At 39.8% G+C, this 24,346-nt stretch overlaps 1 protein-coding gene across 1 annotated transcript in view; it reads right to left on the bottom strand.

The window, feature by feature from the left end:
* The window catches only part of pacsin1a (protein kinase C and casein kinase substrate in neurons 1a), a 33,820-nt gene that overhangs the window by 3,680 nt on the left and 5,794 nt on the right, over positions 1–24,346 (bottom strand). The window contains 10 exon segments of the mRNA XM_051071332.1: positions 624–820; positions 1,321–1,427; positions 1,536–1,656; positions 4,024–4,199; positions 4,599–4,754; positions 6,005–6,133; positions 6,135–6,241; positions 6,425–6,581; positions 9,640–9,769; positions 23,291–23,361. Of these exon segments, the coding sequence (XP_050927289.1) occupies positions 624–820; positions 1,321–1,427; positions 1,536–1,656; positions 4,024–4,199; positions 4,599–4,754; positions 6,005–6,133; positions 6,135–6,241; positions 6,425–6,581; positions 9,640–9,699 (1,210 nt within the window). The 5' untranslated portion in view covers positions 9,700–9,769; positions 23,291–23,361.

The following is a 24,346-nucleotide window of genomic DNA, read 5'->3' on the forward strand; positions in this document are numbered from 1 at the left end:
ATGTTTTCTGAGGAAAGAAGTGCATTCGACACAGTAATTAGGCCTTAAGGATTGCACTCTGGTGAGTAACACTCAATGTAAACACAACAACAAACTCCATAGGGCATCTTTGACTGTTTTCAGAAAGAACAAAGAAAGTCTCATTTGCATGCAGGTATAAGAGACGTCTTTAAAGACTGCCTCCAGTTATTAACAGACATCCCTATAAGATTACCTTTCTTGGACTGTGAGGTTAAAAATAGAACGTGGAAACAAGATGAAGATGCACAGCTGTGGCTTATTTTTCTTTGTGAGTCATGTCACACAGTGAGGCACTTTTTCGGACCATTTCCCAAAGAGCTTGTGTTAATTGGTGGCAAGTGCCTGTAATTTGTTTTCCATGTGGCCATTATTGACTAATCACTGCTATCTTCTAAAGAGCAAGGGGAGCTTTAGAATAGAAATCAGAACAGAGTTAGTGTTTTTTGACCACCTGTGTCATGCTATAGCTTGTCATCTTACCCCAAAACTCCTGCCCACAGTTTCCCAGGCCCTTTATGTAGTAATAAATGAATACATTAATGAGAACATGTGAGCTTAGCTGCATGACAGTAGACAAAAATCATAAATCCTGTATCATGTACCTGCTTTGAAGGAGAGCTCATCCTGTTCCTGGCCTTCATAGTCATAGAGAGCGCGTACGCGGACCCCTCTCCCAGTGCTGGAATCATCTTCGAATGAATTCCCGTTTCCACCATTTTCATTGCCGGAGTACGCAGCGGGCTGCTCGTCGTCGGACCATTCAGTCGAGTATGCTTGATTCTTATCATAGCTGCTCACACTGGAGGTCAGAGAAGATGCAGGGTGAGATTTGATATTAGGCCACCTCAAAGCATTAGATTAAAAGCCTTTTTAAAGATCAAGTCAAGTGATATTCAATATTTTTCCTATTGTTAACAAATCCCATGAAAAGGTCTAAACCAAGACTGAAATGACTTTAATATTAAATATTGACCATAACAATATGATAAATAGTCCCCAACAAATACACTGTTTACACATGTTTGAGTACAATTTAGTAAAAACTGCAGTGCCCACCTGTTTTAGGAAAGGAAAAGTTCAGTCAGTGGGAACCAATAGGCTCAGGAGTGCAGAGACAAGGTAGGAAAGTGGGAACTTATTGAGAGATGGACTAACACATTGTTGTGTTTGGTCATTTGGTCAGTCTTATTCTTCAAGAATTAAAATGAAAGTAAAAAAAATCACTTCATGATATGATGATAAGATGATCAGACAGAGTGTGTTTCTATGTGATGGATGTCACAGATTCCCTGAACTAACCTGCTACGATCACCAGGTGGAGCCACGTGGTCGGTGCTTGGAGTGGGTGGGGCTCCGTCTGGTTTCTTCTTCTTTGGAGGAGCACTGGCCTGGTCTGGGTTGTATTCCTGGCAAGGGAGAGACAGACAGAGAACAAATGAAAGCAGAATAAAGAGGAGTAGTGATTGAAAAGAAAGGGGTTTCTTATGTTTTTCTTTAAAGGTTTGATGTTGTACCTCAAATGCAGGCCAGTTCATATGCATCCCAGGGCCGTGGTTGTTGCTGAACCACTTCAGGTCCTCTTGTGTGTTTGCAGCCAGGATCGTGCGCTCCAGTTCTCTGTATATTGTGGAATAGCTGAGGAGGAGGAAAATGGAACAAATAGTGACAATGAAAAGTGCCAGAAGGGACCTGGGGGGAGCTGCCAATTTGGCAACAGAACCTACAGTGCAGTTCAAATTCTGGGTTGAGAGAGATCCAACACTGGGTCATGACAAGACTGAAGTGTCTCCCTGAGTTTTCTGCTGAAGCCGGAGCCTTTAACAGCTGAAGTATTTGGCCTGAATAACTTTAGCTTTGTATAAGCATATTATTATGTTGTCACAATCCTCCTAAATCATTGCAGTGTGTGATAGATTCACCTGTAAATGTATTACCTAATAAGCAGAATAAACAAATAAATCTAGGTTTTACATACACTCTCTGGTAAAAGCACAAACAGCAACACCTTTTTTATAAAGCAGGGATATGAACTAAATGAAGGCTGTGTATGATTAAAGAAGTGAGCTACAGCATATTTTTGAAACAGATAATTAAGCAATTAGATTTCATAACTAGACTTTGGACAGATGAGTGAATCCCTGCCTCCAAAAGTGATGTAACTCCTGACAGTGGAGCTAATGCCTCTGCAGATGATAATCTGAAGCTTTATTCAGTGATGCTGGATGAGTATTTAAATATTTGTGCATATTTAAATTTAAGCCAATATAATCTCACAGGATACCTGAACTGACTTTTTGGAGACGAGACGTGACTCCTCTGTTGCTTTTACTGTGATCATGATCATACTGAATCCAGAAAATACTGTAATAATGTTGTTTTGGCTTTCAAGAGAATGACTTCAGCTCATGAATCTAAACAAGTCAGTTTCTGAGTGTTAATTTATGCATTCATGCATGGGCATTTATGTATGACTCATTATAGTTGTGGGAGGTAAAAGTCATTTGCAGAAAATGTCTAAAATGTTGAATTTGTTGTGTTATAAATAAAATCTAGCAAAAAAATTTAGGAGAAAACTCACTGCTGCAAGATGAAAAATTTGCTATATAAATACAGCTTCCCTTTCGTCTGCTTTTGTGTGAATAAATAAATGAGTCTGATGCCAAAATTTCTTTCATGATTGAGGAGGAAAGAGCACTGGATTCAGTGATGAATGAAATGAAAACTACATAAAATTAGAGTGGCACTCAGCAGAGTACATACCTCCGCCAAGGCCAAACACACAACTGGTTCTTATAATGGAAAAAAGAAGAAAAGGAAGCACCTTATTATCTGGATCGGTACCAAACTGAACAAACTAATAGATCTCAGCACCGTAAGTATGTTTGAGTTGTTACAGCAGGATCCACACGTTATTTCCTGACAAATTTATGTCAATCGTAAATGAAAGCGATAATAAATTCCTGGATCTGCACCAAAATTGAATGCATTCTTCCCCAGCCTATGACCCATCCCTCCACCAAGTTTGGTGTGAATCAGTTCAGTAGTTTTTGTGTAAACATGCTGACAAATGAACTAACCAACAGACATAGGTGAAAACATAACTTCCTTAGTGGAGGTCATTATAATGTTTGGGTGTGTTCAGTCTTCTATGTATGTAGCACACTGAGGACCCCCACAAAAACACTTTCTATTAAAACTGTGATAACTTATTATCACAGGTTCTTGTACAGATGCTTCCCCCAAAACCCAGCCATTCAAGGCAACACAGATGTGAAATGGTTTGAAATGAATCAAATCAAAGGTGAATGATGAAACTAGTCAGGATGAACTACAGAGCAGTCCCCTACACTCACACTGACAAGCTTGACGAATCCATGACAACCAAAGATGGCAGGTTTGGTTAAAGAGCCTGATAAGCACTCTTGCCACGGGTGCCAGCTTTTGTTGTAACATGCAGGGTTAAAAACAGCCTGGAGAATGACAAACATTCGCTCTGAATAAAATTCAGTTTGGCAGAAAAGTCACTGACTGAATCATCAATTAATTAGTGCTGCAAGTCTGAACACTAATGAGAAACATACGCCTGGTTGAGAAGTGTGTTGAGATTAATCAACTTGAAATGAACTGTACAAAATGTGACACAACCAATCAAACCAATCTATTGTAAATTTGCTTGCAATGTGATTATTTCTGATTAAAAATAAAGGTAAGCAGCTCTAGGAATTCAGTACACATGTTGCATGTGCCAGTGGTTCAAAGAAATACACTGCACATTCGATATAATGACAGTTTAATGGACTGAAATTATATGTATAAATATAAAAAACCTAGAGTACAACAAAATTGGGTCAACTCATATATAAAATAATATCATAAAAAAAACAGTAAGGTCTGTTTTTACCTCTCACACAGTATCATGTGTCAGAGTAAATGCAGTCAAGTGGTCTTAAAACAGCAGCTCTATGAAGTCTGAGTAAAACTGGCTCCTTCAGCCTCACTAACCTTTGGTTCTCGGTGAGGTTAAGGTGGCGTTTGATGTCCAGCAGGGCCTCCTTGAGGAAGGTCAGCCTCTTGACTTCATGCTGCTGGCACTGGTCAAACACCTGCTCCATGCTCTCCATGTACTGCGGGGTGCACTTATTCAGCTCCTCCAGAGACTTCTCATACTTTTCTTTAGCCTGAGACAGAAAACACAAAGCACGGGTAAATGAATCGACCAGATAAATTAGTTTAAAAATACATAAAAACCCTACTTTTGCCTCCATACTGCCTATATCTATCACAGCATAATATCTTAAACTGTTCATTTAAATAAGAAAATGCAAAAACTTGATCAATTAGCTTAATCAATAGCTATTTAAACCACAGCCATGTCACCACCTGGACTGGTAAGATAAGACAAGATAATGAAGAACAGAGAATATAATCTTTGAAGCAGCAGTCTTCTACCAAATGTGGTTTTAACTTGTTTTTGCTGTGGTTCTGATCTTGATTTTACTTGCTATAACAACAAAGAAAAGAAACAAATAAACAAAAAGACTTTAAGCTCTTTACTTGATTTCCGGTCTTTCTCTCACCTTCTGCATGTCCTGTTTGCATTTGTCCACTTTCTCGTGGAGTTTCTTCTGCTGGTCTGGTGTGACAGAAGCCTCGGTCTTGCCGTTGGCCTCTCGGGTTGCAGCCAGCTTCTCCTCCTTGCAGGCCATGTGGTATCCTTTCTTAGCCGTCTCCATCTGTACGTCCAAACACACAGATTCTCAGTATCTCAAGTACATGAATCGATTTGACCAAAGGAACGCAAGGAAGTCACATCATCTCATCTCAAAGCAGCCATTTTTGTTATTTAGGATAAAAGACCAAAGCCAGTGCAAACATACAGCACTGTTTCTCTACTACTACTTGCTCCGGTCTTGTGGTGTATGACATAATTTGTGTGAGTACATTTTTATTTTTCAGTATCAATGCACAGGAAGGGAAGTCAGTAGATTCAAAAAACACAGTTAGATCTATATCTACTGGGATCTGAGTCCTTGTCTAAGTTCTGTAATATGATCCTGAGGCAGCTGGACCCAAACAGCTCTTCAAAAGGAGCAAATAAAGGGAAAATTCAACCTTGAACATTGTGCCATACCAATGGATTTAGGCAGTGAAGTCTGTATCCACTAAGTGTCTCCCTGAGCTGAAAATCAACACTTAGTTCACTGATTAATTAGTGACTGACTCTGTTGAGTCATGACGTTTTAATTTGAAATATCACATACAAATGAATTGTAGGGCTCACGGCTGTGAATCAGGAAACATGCCAGTATAACCACCATGGGTGCAGCCGCAGACAGTGTCATGGAGAAACTCCAGGACTGGTCTCTAGATGGAATCATTAGTACAGCCCACCTCTCTGCTCTTCTGAGATTCAGACAATAAAATGAGACTGTCCAATATTATATATAAATGAGAAAGAAATTCTACTTTAATCAGAAACATTTTGCCACTAAGACCTGGTGTTATTTTACTTATTGAATTTCTACTTCCTGTATTTGTGTTATTTATAATTTTAAGTTTAAAGAAATTGTATTTTATATTCTATTATATTAGGGTTGGGTGGATTGATCCAAGTATTGATACTACAGATACAAATCCTTGTTTTGAGTATCGATACTGGTGTCAGTAGGATTAATACATAAAAACAACTGATCCGTCACTTGTTGTCCGTCACATCCTGGGCACATGAACACTCTTCTTAGTGCTGCAATATTTGCATTTGAGCTGCTGTTGCTGAGTGAATGTGATTACCTCTTTAGTTCAGAGAATTCACATAATGGACATTTGTTATTTACCATTAAATGTAGATGCTGTGAACTCAAGAGAACCAGTAAACAGCTTGTTTATGTCTTACATTCATGACATTCTTGCTTACATTTCTACAATCTGTTCTATTTTACGAGGGACAATGATGATAAATGACTTTTTTGCCACCCCCCCTCACCTCCTTGAGCTTTTTGGCCCACGGTTTCTGAGCCTTCTTGAAACCTTCCTCCGCCTCTTTGGCCTCTTTGAAGCCTCCGATCATTTGCTTGTGATAGGCTTCCTTCTGCCAGTTCTTCACTTTCTCGAACGTCGTCGTTCAGCAGGTTGTTCTTCACGTCTTGGTGCAGCTCGCTCACCTTCTCTGCCTCGGTCATCACAGCCAACCAGGCTCTCTCCACGGAGCCATACTGTGGGCCTGGGAAAGGGGGGAAAAATGATTCACTCCCAATAAAAAATTCAGCGTGATATTGCTCAGTCAAATATTACCAGAGGGCAAACATCAAACTGTGTAAACGGAGCTCTGGCAAATTGAAAGACAGTGTAAAGTACATTCATTTGTTGAGCTATTTATTTTAATAAGCCTTCCCCAAAAGCTGACCTTTCTCAATGAGCTGTCTCCATCTCTTGGACCAGGCAGTTAGCTGATCACCGTAGGCTTTTTCTATCTTGGCACGTTCCTGCAGGCAGCTCATAAGGTCATTGCAGAGCCGATGGCCATCGTCAAATCTCTTGACAGCACGTTTGTAGTTCCCCACCTGAGAGACAAAGAGAGACAAATGGATTAAACGGAGGGACTCGCAACAAAGAATACATACTATGAATATACAAAAAACTGAGGAAAAGCATATTTTTGTATTGAGGGAAAGATATCATGATACACTTTGCTATTTACTGACAAAAAATGAGGAGTTTGAATAGGATTTCCAAAAGGAAATAAGCTAGTAGCATCAAAGTATGAGCTGATTTATCTTATTTTTTGCTCTAAATGTATTATTACCAAAATGTTATACTGCCTGTCTTTGTCTAAATACACTGATAATTTAAAAGTAATAAGGACATATGAAATTGCATTCTGTTGTTGCACAGATTCCCTAAATTGAAGCAAGTAAGAAGGACATTTACTCACAGTTTTGACATTTGTTGGACAATGTTTTTTTCAATGTTTTTTTCACCCATCTTATTCGGTAAGGTCTGCTGGCTAGCACTGTTTTAGATATCTACATCTACTTATTTACTTATCCCAAAATATACACTAAGATGCCAGTTTATTAGGAAGACATAGCTGAAACTAATGCAGCCTAATACAACAGTCCTGCAATAAATCCTGGGATATAATGTTGAATCTGTTTTAGAGAAATGTTGATTCAACTGTAGGATAGTGTAGGTGGGATTTATTACAGGAGTGTTGCATTAGACTGCATTACTTTTAGCTGTGTAGCTTAAACTTGTAACCAAGTATATTCAATTAATTGCATCATATGATTTGCTACATTATCACATCTAATCGTGCACATTTTAAATCCAAACAGGGAACAGCTTCAGCCATATTTATTTTCTGAATAAAGGTAACAAAGCCACAAACCTTCTCTGTTTTACACTCAGACATACCAATATTCAGTTATATCCTGGCAAAATGACTACACTGCCTCTTCCTTTAGATCTCGCCACCTTAAGTGAGACCGCCTTAAAAAAGCTATGCCAGGCTGTGTGGCTCCGCCTCTTCACTGCCTGCAGGGGGCGTGAGCTCATGGTGCATGATGAAAGGAGGGTAGTTGGTGGGGGGGTGCTCGTGCCTGTGCATGTGTAGTTATGCAATGACATGGGCTTGTGTTTGTGTATGTATGTGAGTGTGTGTGTGTGTATCTGTGAGTGTGTGTGTGCACTAACTGTGACTGCTTTAATCCTCTTGAGTGGTGTAATGCAGGCAGACAGATTCTCTGGGATAGACAACGAGGCAGACACAGAAATACATAGAAACTACAGACTTGGTGTGTGTACATGCTGTAAATACATATAGTCTTATACATCATCATACAGACACGAGTCATGAATAGCGTGTCTGATGTGTTCGCTGGCTGTAGAGCTGCACTCTGATTGGTCCTGGCGTGAGCATGCATGTGTGGTTACCGTCTGAGATGAGAGAGCTGCGGGGAAGCGGTGAGACAGGTGTGTGGCGGTATGAGTTTTGGCCTGTGTGACAGACTGCCAAGTCACACCAACAACAACACACAGGTGGACTGGTTCTAAACACCTGAGCTCTTGTATTTGCACTGTATTTCAACAGAGTGCTCATTATTTCCTTGTTATATTAAGTCTGATTTTGTTTATCTCTCCAGTTGCATCAAATATTAATGTTTCTGTTGACACAACCTGAGAATAAAGCATTTTTCTGGAATTTATGAACCATGAGTTGACCCATGCTGTGTTGCTAGTATATTGACGATACAGGCAGGTGCATGTGGTGAAAGGCGGTCTCAGAGCGGCTGATGACTGAGGCTCTTTGTCTGCGTCTCTTTGTGGCTAACAGCCATAATACAAAGAAGACTCTGTTCTAAGGGAATTCATTAACGCTAATTTGAGATGTGCACACTCAACTACACACACACACAGACTGCATTTCAGCACAAGTGAAGATGGATACAACTGATATGATATTTGGATTTGTTGTGATGTGGCCTATCATAACACAATCTACAACAAATATTATTAACATGTTCATCTTATTCCTCCATTTAGTTTGGGCTCAATAGTTTAGGCTATTTTTTCCCCATTCATTCATCATTCTAAACATCACGTTTTTTTCCTGTAACAATAGGCTTCCTTAGCCATAAAAGTTAAGTTAAACTCATTTCATTTTTCTTAAAAGGTACGTGTACATGTTCACAAATAAGATAAGAAAATACAAGATAATGTAAGAGCGTTTGTTAATTACTGTCATTACTCTTCAGTTTTATGTTTTGTTCTAAAAAACATAAAAAACACACTTAATGTGTCAAACCAATATGCTTTATAGACACTATTGACAGGTGGATTATCATTTAGTTAGAACCAAAAAATAGATACAGCTTGTGTACTTTCACTAAATTTGCCTATGATTTGCCACAATTTGCTTAATGAGGTGGAAGGATTCCTAATTAGCTTTGAAAAGATAGTAATATGAAGCACTAGTTATAACTCTTTGTATCCTTGTAGAGGGCTGGAGGAGATACCAGTCCTAACCCTATGTCTGTCTGCTACATGTGAAGCTGTAGTCAGCAGCTGGTTAGCTTAGCTTAGCTTAAAGACTGGAAACTGGGGAAAAACAGCTAGCTTGGCTCAAAATCTGCTTACCAGTACCTCTAAAGCTTACTAACGAACATGTTACACCTCATTTGGTAAATCCATACAAAAACCAAAGTGCAAAACCAAGGCAGATTTTGTTACCCTCATTTAAACGAACAGATATGAGGATGGTGTCTATCTTTTTGTCTAACTTTTGGCAAGGCAGCAACAGGTGTCAAACCCTCCTTTAAAGTGCAAAGCCATGCTTAAATCTTTTTTCTCTGCGGTCTGTGATGCCTCAGATGTGGATAACATCAGGTGAAGCAACCCTGCCTTGAAACTCAATGGGATATCAAACAAAATCATTAAGACTTACGAGACAAATTTTCTTCGAAAAACTTTATGACAGTAATTTGGTTTTTATGGTTTCAGTGGTGACTCTGCTTGATTTCAGGGGGCCAAATCAATACAAGACAAACAGAGGGCGATGGGTTGTGTCGCCGGTCGGAAAAAATGCCATCAGAACAGACGCGACGGGGTGTCTCTCTTTACCTCCCAGAAGCTGTCCATGGTGTCGTCAACACCTGCACTTTCATCGTAGGAGCCAGACATTTTCCTGGATGTGGCAAAACACTCTAATGACTAAACCTGTCCTCTGCAGCAGAGCTGGGTTCCTCATGCACTGAAAGAGACACAGAGAACAAACAACAGCGTGAGACAGTAACATTACACAACTACAGAAACAAAGCGCTACAGTGAGCACGAGCAGACATTAGTGGGAAAAACATGGCCAAGCCAGCCTCTCTGTTATCGCTAAAGAGCGGCGATGTGGCAGTTTTCCCTGGTAACTGGAGGGAACCTTTCAGCGTGAGGGTTTCTATTTGAGACGTTTATAATAATGAGATAAAAATAGCCATCTCCGCCATGCATACAGCGCCGTGCCCCCGAGGAATGAAAGGGGCATCTTATATTGGCGTGTCCTAGAAAAGGCACCAGAGAGAGTGGAGTATCGCACAGCTCTGACCCTGAATCCTTCCACTGTGCAAACCTGCATTCTTCTGACATATTACATCTGAGAGAGCTTAACAACAGACACGCAGTAGACATGCTACACATGCATCATCGCTAAAGTTCAGCAGCCCTGAAACGCACTTTGTCTGCAAACACAGAATCATGCAACTGCAACACTAAAACAGCATGGAAACATACATTAGAACAAGATCAACATGCCTATTTTTACACCTACAGATGCCCTTTAATGATGTGCTTTAATCACCTATTACTCCTTAAAGCTACATAATACAGTTCCTGCTGAACTCCCACCAGCATTTAAGGTGATTTATATTTATCTGTTTGACGTCTGGTCGATATCTTACCACCAAGGCTAAAACAGAAGAGACTGCTGGACGCTATATTGGTATTGAACTCTGCTTGAAGCCTAATCCATTTTGCTCACATGACTAATGCTTTTCCCTTGACGGAGAGCTCTTCATTGCACTGCAACAACCAATATGAGGCTTTGTTGATAATACTCCTTCTCTGACATGATTTTGTGGTCTTTATAATTAAATGCAGCTGATTGCTGTCATTATCGAATTCTGCACATGGTCCAACTGTGAAAAATACAACTTTAATATAGCTTTTAATTAAAATGATAAAGAGTTTTGCAAAGTGCAATTAAGAGCATGGGGCAATTGATTGATTCTTAGTATGCAAAGTCCAAATTAAGTGTTAGTTAAGAGTGCTAGATAGAGCTCACTGCAGATGAAGGATAAACTGTGGCCATTTCAGATTATAAGCTGAGTCAGCACTCTACAGTCTGCAGCATCAAAAGGAATATTTTGTTAAAATATTACCAGTGTCCTCCATGCTTCATCCTTCAACCACCACCACCCCCCTCTGCAGTCAAGTGCAAATTAATTTCCGTAACATCCTTCATCCCTAGAATGAGTCATGAACACTGACTTTATGCGTTAGCCTCAATTTGAACTAGCATGCCCTCACTTTTTTCATACACGACATAACAACGTAATTGTCCTTGTGAGAAAAATAAGAATCCGAAACTACAAGGTCAGCTAATGCAGGGAAAGTGGTTTTAGTAGCAGCTACTACAACGCTCTCTGTGTTTTCATACTCATCAGAATGTTGTCAGGATAACAGATGACAAAATGAACCCCCCATCCCCAACCCCAGCATGTGTGATTGGTTCTGGTTTCAGCTGAGGAACAGGCAATCTAGTTCAGCTCAGTCAGTGTTTCTACAGTGCGCTGACTGATTTAGCCGCGCTGTATTTTATCAAAGACCTTGGTTACCATCACCAGCCATCACACCAGTCCTAGAGGCTCTTAACAATCATGGATTTCAGACGGCGACTATTTCAAGAGTGCACTCTGTGCTGGTGCAAGACAAAATACCAAAGAACTGTTTCATGGTTTAACACTTTTACCGTCGGTGTCTGAATCAGAGACAGGTCGAGCCTTTCAGTAGCACTAGCATCAGCAGCAAAGACTTTTTCTGGTAATTCATCTTTTTTCTGAAAAGAGGAATTCAAGCTGTAGAAAAAAAAATCAGCAATATTTTTTTGGGCACTCTACTCCTCTATCTGAGCCACAGTGTTTGATAAAAATACATGTACTGTTTCCTGTCTTCGTAGAAAAAACAACATTTCACAGGACTCGGGAATACTGAGGTTTTTCTAATCTAAAGATTGACTGATTATATCATAATTCAGACCTGTAGATCGGACATCATATCAGTCATGTTCAACCTATACAGAGTGAATGTGATGTTTCATATGTGCATTATATCCTGCCTTTTTTATCCTTCCATCATTTCATTATCATTGTTTTCATTGCCCTCCTCGACCTTGACTGACTTGTATTCCCAAGAGTCTGTGCACCTTGCAGGACCTCCCACAGCCTGTGCCACTCCACATCAGCTGGGACACACCCTCAGTAATCCCCTTCTTAAAAATAGGGACATGACCCCTTTGTGTAAATCCAACACTGAGGGGGCATGTCAGCCACCCCAGCAGCCTGCTGTACAAATTAAAGAGCTGGGTATGTAATCCATACCCGCTGCCACTGAATACAGTTCATGACAATAAAGAGACTCCGATTACATCACTGACCTATACTGCGGAAAAGGACTCAACCTCCCAGTATGTCCAACGCAGCTTTGTATCATCCTGAGGACATCTGTATCTGCTTAAATTATGAGTTTCATAAAGGAATAGTTTGACATTTGAGAGTTAAATGAGTGGAGTGATAGCACTCTCATATCTCCTGGGTGAATACAAAGCTACAGCTTTAGCCAGCTTAGTTTACCACAGAAACTGAAAACAAGGGGAAACAGCTAGTCTGGCTGTTTCCAGAGGTAATAAAATCTGCCTTCCAGCACTTCTAAATCTCATTAATTAACATGTTGTATCTCATTCGTTTAACTGGTACAAAAACCAAAGTGTAAAAAGGACAAGATGTGATTTTTCCAGTTTTTATGCTAAGCTAACTGGTCAAACTATTCCTTCAAAAATGAACCTCCCTCTGTCCAGTTGAATCCATTCTCTTATGAGTTGGACATAGTGATCAGGTCTTTTGTGGTCTACAGTATATGTTCATAAAAAACAGTTATATGCTTATAGTAAGACACTTGCAATGATGTATGACGGCATGGTTCAACAAACTAGTTCTTTCTCTTCAACTGGAAACTGCATGACATAAATACTATATAATGCAAGAAAAACTTCATGCAGCTAGAAAGTTAAGCAGCCTTTAATTAGTAGCATTCCTTAATATCAGCAGCAAACAAACTCCATTGGTCAAGCTACCCACCCATCATCCCGGTCGCCCAATGAGCTTCAGGATCCGTGACCACAACACCTAGTGACATCAAAGCCAGTTAAGCTCCGGCAAGATGCCAGAATCCCATCTCAAAACAAAACCAGTCCAGCAGCCAGTTTAACCAAAACTCACACACTTAAACCAACATAAGAGTTGATGTTTAGAAAGCATCTGGATTAACCGAATAATTCTCAGATGGCGGCCTACTCATTTCATTAAATCGATAATCTCACGCTAGGCTGTGGCCAAATAATTCTGTAGCGTGTACATGTTTATGTTGGCAAAAAGACGATGGCTGAAAAGTGAGGAAGTTCAATTTATAGATTATTAATAAATAAAAACAATACAAAGAAAGAAATGGGGCTGACATCAGGATTGGTTTGTAATTTGTTATAAGGACAGTGTGGACATAAATGTCAGCCCTGGTTGACTGTGTGATACAGCAGAAAGAGAATACATCACAGAAAAGTCACAGTTTGGGTCCACGGTGGGGGGAATCTAGTGTGTCCCATGAGACAGATAGAGGTGGGGGGTGGGAGTGGTATGTATTCTGGAGAGGGGCTTATATTGCAGTTATTGAGGTCAATCCACCTCAATGACTGTGAACACACTCCACATTCTCCAGTGCATTAACCAGTGGGGAAGACGTAGTGACGACAGAGTACTGTTTCTAGTCAAATCTGGAAAATAACAGCTGGTCTGTAAAAGAAACATTTATCCATTTAGATGTATCTTTCAGTTTGGAACCGCTAACAACCCACTCACTGACCAAAACACTTGCTGCTGTCAAATCAATTCTTTCTGTAATTTAAAGTCTTTTAGGAGTCTGTTGCGATTGCAGAGGCAGTGTTGCTGTCTGAGGCTGATAAAATACTACAATTCAAACTTTTTGCACATTTGCAAACAACTAAACATTCTTCATCGCATTCACTTACCATGGTTGGCTCCATCATAGCAAAATAAAAAGGAAAAACAATCCCAAAACTTGTAATCATGAACCACTCCTTAAAATGACAGACTCCTGGTGGATGTGTGATTTGTAGTCCAAAATGACTCCTTTAATGGCTGGTACTCTGAAGGGTAAAGGATGTGTTGCAAATTTTATTTTTGCAGCTTTGACCTCTGTGGCCAAAGTGAACCCAGAGAGGACGCTAAGTCTGACCAAACCAGCGTGTCTCAGAGGCTGAGGGATAATCCTGCGGTGTGCCACTTGAATGGCTTTAGAGGGGGAGGGAAGAAGAGCAAAGAAGCGGATAGGATGAGTGAGACAGAGAGACAACAAGTGGTGAGAGGAGTATGATGTTGACATGAAACTGTAATTATGATGTTATGCGCTGACAGGATGGCATAACAACACATGCAGCAGGTGCATTAGGGTGTGTTTTCTAATCTTTTTTCTTGGTGAACATTAAAAATACACTGCTGGCTCATGCTGCAATTCACTCCTGTGACTGAGCTCACTGCAACACGATGCAACTAAATACTGCAGGTAGTTGATCATGAATGCTTTTAAGAGAGTTAAAGAGAACCCTTGATCCAGGTGAGACAAATGTTCCTAACACAATCAGGAGGTCCAATGTTGACAAGGCTGTTAAAGCACTGAATGAGAACTACCACAAACACATAAGCTTGTTACTGTAAGAAGATTTCAGAGAGATGAACTAACTTTACTCCAGCACATTGTCAAGCTCACTGTCTCCTGACTGATTAGACAACAGCACAAAGACAAAGTAGCTGATCAAACTCTCTCTAGTAATGTATGATAATCAAAAATGTTTATGGCCGCACTTAAATCTAATATGGCTTGTCGAACATTATGAGAAGACACACAGCCCTGTGCTAATGTTTTGGTTTACGATGCCTTATGGTTGTCTGTTGATTCTGTTTGATAAGCGCAGCGTGCCCTCCTCTTCCACTGCCTGAATAAAAGAGGACACACAAGGAGAGAGACAGAGGGAGGTCTTTCATTGAGATATAGCAAGGGGAGAGTGACAGAGAAAAACCGAGCGAGACAACAGCGGCGGGGAGGAGAGTAGGAGGGGAGACGAGATGAAGATTGAAAAGGAGGAAGGGACAGAGGTGACAGGAGAGGGGTCAGGGAAGAAGAAGGGATGGGAAAAGATACAGCAGGCTCATGGAAGTGCAAGTGTGGAGCTGGTCAGACAGCCGGACTGTTCCTGAGTGGAATAGACAGAGCCAAGGGGCCAGGACGGCAGCTGAACACATCAGGACAGAGATGTGATTCATCTCACGGTGCAGCGCGGTATAAGCAGGCTGGTTGGATGTTGCCAGGAGACAGAGCTGCCTTGTGCAGACTTCACACACGCCGTAACAGCCGAGGCCGTCATTAAGCTGGCCATGTGACCGTCGTTTTAGACAAGAGCAAGAAGGCTGGTTCAGTGACGCAATGTCAGCTGTCCATCCCACAATCTACTCATGGGATGTCCTTGAGTGTGTGCGTGTGCCAACAAATACAAGTGGGGAACTGGTGAAGTGTAAGCATGTACTGAAACAAGAGAGAAAAGGAGATAAAGCACTGAAGACTCATTGAAAAGAGATGCAGTAATCAGAAGTAGTTAAACAATAAAGTGCAATAGAGGGGAAACTAGTGAGGGTAAAGGGTGATGGTGGTCTTGTGTTGGGTTTATCAGCTGAACGTGTAGTGCCGTGAGCCTTCTCCGCTGCTCGCTGGGGCATGGAATAGGAGAGTCAAATCTGAACTGACATGTTGATCCAGATGGGGGATCTGCAACCAAATTTAGAAAAAAACAACCCCTCATCTTCTCTCTCTCCTTTATCAGCTCTCTGTTAGCCTAGCCATCAAAGGAGAGCTACTGAAATGCCATATGAAGAGATAATTGTCTTTATTTGTTAAGAAACATTTTGGCAAAAAAGTAGACAACCAGTATAATCTGGAGGAGATGTACTACCAAAGGAAATGCTTATTCTTATAAGAGTCGCACTTCAACCAAGCTAGCAGCTCTGTAAGGCTGTACATAGGCACAGTGGTGTTTAGTTTAGCATGTTAGCATGCTAACATTTGTTGTTTGTTGTTCTTTTGTTATGTTGAAACAGTCTGCACCTTATAATCCAAGACAGTTTTCAAAGAAATGTGACTATAAAGTGAAATCAAATCAAATATTTAGCACTAAATACAAAGTACAGCTGAGGCTGATGGAGTTGTCATTCATTTTGCGGGTATTTAGCTGCAGATCAAAGCACTGAAAAAATAATAATGCTGACCTGCTGAGGGCACTTAATGAAAACTCAGGGGATCATCACAATTTTTACAATTCAACTTCAAGAGGGCATGAATGTCTGCACTAAATTCCATCCAACACCTTTTAAGACATTTCATTAAATAGCAATCTAGTGACGGTGAACAGTGAACACAAAAATCATTAGGATTAATCTTCTGGGAACCATGAATGTCTATAGAAAATTTGAGATGTAGAGATATTTCAATGGGATTAGTTAAAAACTTTGACCAACTGGTGGCGCTAGAGGAAAGTCAAGGGATCACCAAAGTCAGGATTCATTCTCTGGCGACTATGAATTTTCATCACAATACATTTAATAGTTAGTAAGGTATTTCAGTCGGGACCACCATACAGTTCTGGAGCTGTGCTGCTGCTGCGGCTGTAACATTGCAATGATCAAAATAGGGTCTACAAAGCTGAATGCACAACATCATGTCAGTGAGGGACAAACTGACTGTCATACACAGATTGATGAAGGTGAGACAAGCTTCACTGTAACAGACATAATCCCACTGGCATCAAGGCAGATCTGACTCTCATTACCTTTAACACCAAGGCGTCACTTTCAATCTGTCTCCCACATCTAACTCATCAGATATTCTGTAAATACTAATCTCATCTCAACAGAGCAGCCACTGATCCAACACACAATTCATTTAGCTTGTAATGAGTCTATTTGACTGCAACTGCCAGATATTGTAACGTAGCAACCTAGTCCATAGCAGCCTTTGCATGAGCAAGCTAGCTGTGTGTGTCATGATTTCAAACACACAAGTGCAGGATGACTCAGCTAGCTGATCACGAATGCCTCCAGAGGTGCCATGGGTTGGGTCACTGCACAGGAATCAAGTTTCTGCATTGTTGTTTGGGGGGTATTTTTTAATCAATATCTATTTTGTGTAGCTGTGTGAGTCAGCCAGGTGTGTTATTGCTCAGCTCCCAGAAAAAACAGACCACACAATAATTCATTAGCACTGGGATGTAAATAACAGAAAAGACACCAGCATTATTAACATTATACTTGATTGATTTCTGTAGGAAAACATTCTTTTTCTCTCTCCCCATCCCCACAGGGAGGTCAGAGGTCATGATCAGCCAAAGGTCATATGGAGCTGGTAGGGAGTGAGCAGAGTGAATGCTGACACACCATTGCTGCCTGTCATATGACAGCCCTTAAAACGCTTTGTATACTGGTTCAGTCTCCAATGTGTGGTTTGATACAAACAGTATCCAGTGTCACCAGAGGTGAAGTAATGGAGTGGGATTGTGAAATAGGTTTGACTGACAAACAAAAGAAAGAATTAAAACTAAATTTAATGAAAGAGTGTTATCATGAGAATGTCTCAGATGCTTAAATAACAAACCACTGAGTGAACCACAAATCAAAATGATGTTGTTGTGACTGTATATAATAATACTGTAGTTGTTTTAAAGCCATTTGTAACCTGCTGACCCTCAGGAAAGATGATAAAAAAGGACAAATCACATCTCATACCAAAACAATCGCTGCCAGGACAAAAATACCGAAACAAATTCTAAATAAAATGGACAATGACGCTTAGATAAGAAAACTAATAAGACACAGAGTCATACCACTTTCTAAACTACAAAGAATGCTAACAGACTAAAATTAAAGTGAACCTAAGCTCTCTTCAATTTAAACCCTTTGGCTGCTGCCTTAGTGTGAGATGAGAAAAGAAAAAAGGCCCCTAGTTAATTCATTATCAATACAGTAGACCATGAACAGCTATTCCATTCAGGCAAAACTAAAATATAAAACCTAAACTGAAGTGAGTCTTACCTGTTAACCTTGTGATACTCCAAAGACACAGACTGTTTGAACTTGGCAGTTCATATAAAACTGTGTCTGTTCTGTTCTCTCTTTCCCTCCTCTGCACGCCATCCTGCTTGTGTTGCTTCTATCCAACCTTGTCATAACCTCAACAGTCTTTCTGTTTGTCAGTGGTTATTTTGCTCTGAAAGTTAAATACTGCAACACCTTGAAATTTAAACACAATCTGAGTAAATTATTTAATACAGTCATACCTGCTGAAAAGAGGCCAAAACATCCACTATCCACTAAAAGTCCTTCAGCTCCATCAATGAGCTATACAGAGTAGTTGATACGATGACATGACTCACTGTCTCTCAACAGTACAGTATTACTACAGAGTAAGCACTGAGTAGACATGACTCCAAGCATTTTCAGTTTCAAGGAGAAATTTTACATTTTCAAAACAGCTGTCAGAGGCAAAAACCAAAGCCCAATGAACGGTGCGTTCTCAGCCAATCAGGCCTAAGAAGGGGTTGTGTCACATTGAGAGAGACACTGAGTAGTTATAATCTATTTCAGAAGTAAGTGCCTACAGAACAGTACAGTGTGTCCAGGGACAGTACAAAGGCACTGAAAAAATCTGGTTCATTGATAAAAGTCATAGATGATTAAAACGTAATGCTGGAATTTAAATACAAATTCAGAGGAACATTGCAGTGAGAAAAAGCGACTCACAATTGGCGACACTGCTAATGAAGTTTTAGGTTGAGCTTTGTAGAAATAGTTTAATACATTCAGCAGGTAGAATTAATTGAGTTTGCGTGTCTGTGCCAGTTTTGGATCAGTTCAGTCACTGTAGCCTTTGACTGGTTTCTTCTTCCATTAATGTTCATGGGTACTGAAATTTTACCCAGAGTAGTTGTATGGCTCTTGGGCTGGCATTGTTGGTCTGTTGGTCGGTCAGTCAACAACTACTGGACAGATTGCTATTAAAATTTATACAGACATTCATGGTCCCCAGAGGATGAAGCCTAATAACTTTGGTGACCCTCTGACTTTTCCTCTTGAGCCATCATCAGGTCAAAATATTAATTTGCCCACTATTTTATATGATCAACCACCTTCAAAACTAAATTACCTTGTGAAATATCTCAAAATTTCCAAGTTGGACTGACAAAACATTTAGTACGTACAGTATATTCTGGTTCCCCACAGGAAGAACTGATCATCCATTCAAAATTAGAATTCGTCAAGTGCTTTGGTTTATGACCAAAGATCTTCTACTACAATCAACAAAATCAACAAAACACACATGCTAATTAATAAATCAGGGAATGGTAGCATGCTAACACACTAAACTAAGATGGTGAAAATGTAATCAGCTAAACATCAGCATGTTTTCATCGTTATTGTGAACATACTAGCATGCTGATGTTAGCATTTAGCTCAAAGCATCATAGTGGCTGTAGACTGTCTCGTTTAGATCCATTCAACGTAACAAGCTTAAATTTAAAAAAAAACAACAACAACTTGATTTCTCAAAAATCTATCTGATAAGACAACAAATGACTACTATGAATTTACGGTGGTAAAGCTAATACTGCTCTGTTCAGCTTATGTACATGCAGCTACTTGACTGAACCATCAATACTAGAGACTTTGTGAAGAAATATACAAAAATCCTTCTTTGAGAACAGAATAACAGTGAGAGATTCCAGACAGCAGGAAACAAACTGAGGAACAGAGTGAGAGACAGGAAGAGGCTATTGAATGGAGGTCTCCCGGATCTATCCCCAAACTTGGCTGTTAAACAGAATAATAAATTTCACAATAGACAGCATTATTAAACATGCAGACAAGCAAGCACGCACACGCACACGCACACACACACACTTGCGACTGAGTTGTGATTTAACACAGTGTCCCGAGCGCTGCTGCAGTGGTTATGTAACTATCAAGCCTCTTGCCACAAGCCTCCCAGTGACAGTGTGGTGAAGACAGGGGGAAAAAACGGCAGGGGGAGGGCAGAGAGAGAGACGGACAGGAGAGGCAGAGGAGAGCAGAGGAGGGGGAGACAGACATATTGTGATGGGGTGGTGATGAAGGGAATGAACTGCAGAAATGCAGCACTGGCTGTGAGATGGAGCAGAGAGAGAATGGAGAGCCCTGGTTCCAGCCCAGTTTTTTCTGATGTCCAGGCAGAAAGAGGAGCAGAGGAAGGGAAAGGAGTAAATGAGTAAGGCAATAGTAAATCTGGGAATGTTGCTCTTCAAACACACCAGCTTTCCGCCTTCTTACGGTTTAGCTGCCTGACGCTGCACTGAATACTGATGGGCTGCCTTCAAATGCATCGCCTGTACATGTGTGTGTGTGAATTTTCGAGAAGCAGGGAGAGTGGGAGGTGGAGTTACAGAGAGGGTGACTGTGCTACAAATTACATGAAATAAAAAGGAAGGGATATACGTTGCATATATCAACATATCTAAAACAAAGTCATATAATATTATCATTTAAAGAAATAAGTAACAGATTTTTAAATGTTACTGCCCATCAACGGCAGAACCTAAATTTAATATTTTTCAAAAACAGCCCCAAGTCTTGTTAGTAACATCCTCTGATTCACTTTTCCAGAGGAATTACACATGAAACAGCTAAACGTGACGCTTTCTTACTGATTTGGAAGTTCCGGATGATAAAATAAAACTCTCTTACAATCAGCTGCATTCACTTTATATTTTGATGATGGAAAAAAAGAGCTTTGTGAGGCTGCATGGGTACAGCAGTGCTTTGACCTAATGCTAACACCAGCATGCACACAATGACAACACGCTGATGGTAAGCAGGTATATACATTGCTGTGTTCATTATCCTGGTTTATCTTGCTAATTTTAGTTGACACTGACTGGAATGTTATTAGTTTTGCATGTATATTGTCATATTTGATTTTGGGTAAATTTATATTTTAAACTGCTGATGGCACAAGTGAAAAAAATCAGAGGAACACCAAAGTTATTAGTTTAAAGTCAGACTATCACCATAATTATTACAATTCATCCTCCGGGGACCATGAATGTCTGTAAAAAATGACTGACCAACTTTGCCATTCAATAGAGCCACAACATACACATGGCTAAAAATATCTCTGAATGTCCAGACTATAATCACCTTACATCCCTATTTATACCCACCTCTAATACCCAGAGGCCATTTAGGAAGAGTGAATGACTGATTCCACTGTGTGCCAACTGACAGAGCTGGAGACCAAACACCTGAGACTAGAATCAGACCTGAGTCGTAAAAATTAAGGGGTTGGACCCATAACTGGACCAGGACTTGTTTTACAGTAAGAGACAACTTACAGCAAACAAGTAATTTGACTTGAAAGCAAAACTCTGGTCTGATTTGACCCAGTAAAACTGCAGCAAGCAATAGCTCATTAAATTTTTAGATTTGTATCCATATCATAATTTGAATTGGCACATGCCTGTAGTATTTATCTGAAGCAGTCTTGACAACTGACGTTGCCAATTTGGCTTGCAGTAGTGATGGGACGGTATGCCTTATAATCATGAGCCAAACTAGTGCTGGTGGTTGTTAAATAAAGAAGGAGTGAAAATAAATAAGTTTGGTGTAAATGTTTCTATGCAAGTGTTGGCTAATCATCCTGAAGGCATAAACAAGCAAACAAAGCTTAGACAACCTCCTCAGCTGGCTCCAAGAGGAAACCACGATCAACTCTAAATCTGACATAAGAAATAAGATTATCACTGTCCTTCTTTCCATATTTTTATAGGCCATGCAGCAGAGTGTGGCTGAGTTAAGACAGAAAATGAACTAAATAAAATAAGCAGTTTTAAGCCATTACTTATCTCTGCAGATTTCCAGTAATATTGTAGCAAGAACTCACTCTAATACACACATTTTTCATCCTTTTTAGTCAGTAGATATGTTTTGGATTTTTGTAAATACTGCAGAGTAATAATGATGTTATTTTGCTGACATATTAAACATTATTTATTATTATGAATGAGAAATAGAGGGCGTGAACACCATTCAGGGACCTCAAAGATTTATGTCATGATGATTTATGACTGGATGGAGACTGAACAGAGGCTTTTATTTGCACCAAAACATCTGAAATAGCTCTGCCTATTATTACAAAAGTAGAGTTCACTCAAAAAAATAAGAAATAAAATAAAATAAAACAATATATGACATGCTTCTTTATTATTAAATAAAGCTGCTTTAATATCATATGTATTTATATTAAATGTCAAATGAAATTAGTATATTTTGTCAGCAAATTAAATTGAAAACTAAAAATGCCCTGATCCATTTATGGATATTGGTCATGTAAAGTCTTAAAGGAACAGAGGTATTGCTACAAATCAGAGATGTGACATGAAGGCAACAGTAGATGTGTGTGTGATGTACTTTAGAAGCCAGTGAGTGAAGCACAAAATGATGTCTGGACAAGACTAAGACTAAGAGGTGTAGTGTTGCTGATGGTCATATTATTTCTTTGTGGGGTCTTATGTTCTAGCTATACCTTTGATCATACTGTGTTTACCAGAAAACACTCAGGCTATATTCTATATTCTCCTGACCCAGCTTCTTCTCCCAGACCAAAACTGCACAGAATCCCTAGAGGAGCCTTACTGAACTGAACTGGGCCATCGTGTTCTGATGAGCCTTCTCGCATATACAAACAACAGCCTGCGCTCATCAAACAGCTGTTTAACATCCCTGCTGCAGTGAGGGTCTGTCATAATGCACACAAAACAAAGAGATCAAACAAGGAAATCAATAACTACCTCTGAGTTATCGCTCTTCCCTGGGAGACAGCAGGAGCTACTCTTACTGAGATAATAATAGTAAATTCCAAGATAATCTCCTCTTAAAACAAAAATATGAAGATATTAAGATGTTATTGCTACCTTGGAGACTACAGATCAGTGAATATGATCAGCTTGAGAAGATGGAAAGCTGAAATGCAACCCTACAGCAGCACTATAATCCTATATGTACTGCTCCACATACTCATACACATTGTAGACCACATAAAGAACAATCCAAAGTAAAGGTCTCAAATAAGTTACAAACTTGACCCCTCCTATAGTTAGCCCATCGACAGACTGGGCCACCCTCATGAAATATTAACAGCACTGACAAAGAGCTATTAATTATCCCAAGTGGTGTATTTAGCATTAATTGATCCTTAACGAGTGTTTGGGTCTGTGCTAAAGTCTGCTACTGTCCTCCTGGAATACCTAAATGAAGATCAAGGAAACTGGAAGATTGTGAAGGGCAGACAAACACAGACAACTCACCTTCTCCACCAATGGGAGGTCAGGTTTCCATAAACCTTAGAGAGAGCTGTTGGTCCCCTGCAGGAGATCACCTGTGGAAAGAAAAACATGAGATGCAGGGGTCATTCCTTTTGGCATCAAATAACCCTTAAGAGCTGCCAAATTGCTCTTAAATGGAAATCAGCCCAACGTGCTTGAAACAAAGTGTCAAAATACCAATTATCATTACAGAGGCAAAGATATTAAGAGATTAGTTGAATTTAATTTTGAACTATCACAATCAAAGGGAGATTAGTAAACTCTGACACTGTGGGAAGCTGGGATATTTCAAAATATCAGCCTCCTCAGTTTCTTTATAGCAGCACACTAATACACTGGCTATTGTGCAGGATTAATGTTGGCAGAATTATAAACCAGTCAATGTCAAAATAAGCTACAATCAAGTTACGAACTTGATTAAATGTGTCATTCAAATGCAGTAAAAGATGATTATGTTTAAAGGGAGTGAAAGGAAAATCTCTCTTTGAAGAGTGAATATATTACACTGATGTAAGATGAGCAGTCAGGGAGCTGCTCATTGCAAAACATAATGTACATATTCAGCATACATTTTAAAAAGTGTCACTAACACATACCACATTTTAACGGTATGTAGCCCACACAAAATTCGACACATACTGCACACCCACACTACAAAACCAAACTTTAAACAGCAGTATAGCTGGTTGTAAGGAAAGGGTGGTGGGTGGGGGTATATTAGCTAATCTCAGTCTCACCAAAACTACAGAAAGTAAACAGCAGAACTGTTTATTATTAAGTCTTTTATTCAAGTTTTAAAAAACTGAAATACAGTATGTGACAATAAATAAACTCACATGTAATCAGGTTTAAATCTTAAATTGTGTTTTTCTTGATGAATCCCATACCTTTGTCTTTTAGCTACTGCTAATATTTTGCCTGGATTTGCTCTCTGCATGAGTTAAAAAACCATGTAATTGTAAAGCCTCTGTGTTTAAATCCACCCTGCAACCTCCAGATACCATGATGATTTCACATGTTTATATGCACTTGTGCCAG

Source organism: Lates calcarifer, linkage group LG6 (genome assembly GCF_001640805.2).
Source record: "Lates calcarifer isolate ASB-BC8 linkage group LG6, TLL_Latcal_v3, whole genome shotgun sequence".
NCBI classification, from domain to species: Eukaryota; Metazoa; Chordata; class Actinopteri; family Centropomidae; genus Lates; species Lates calcarifer.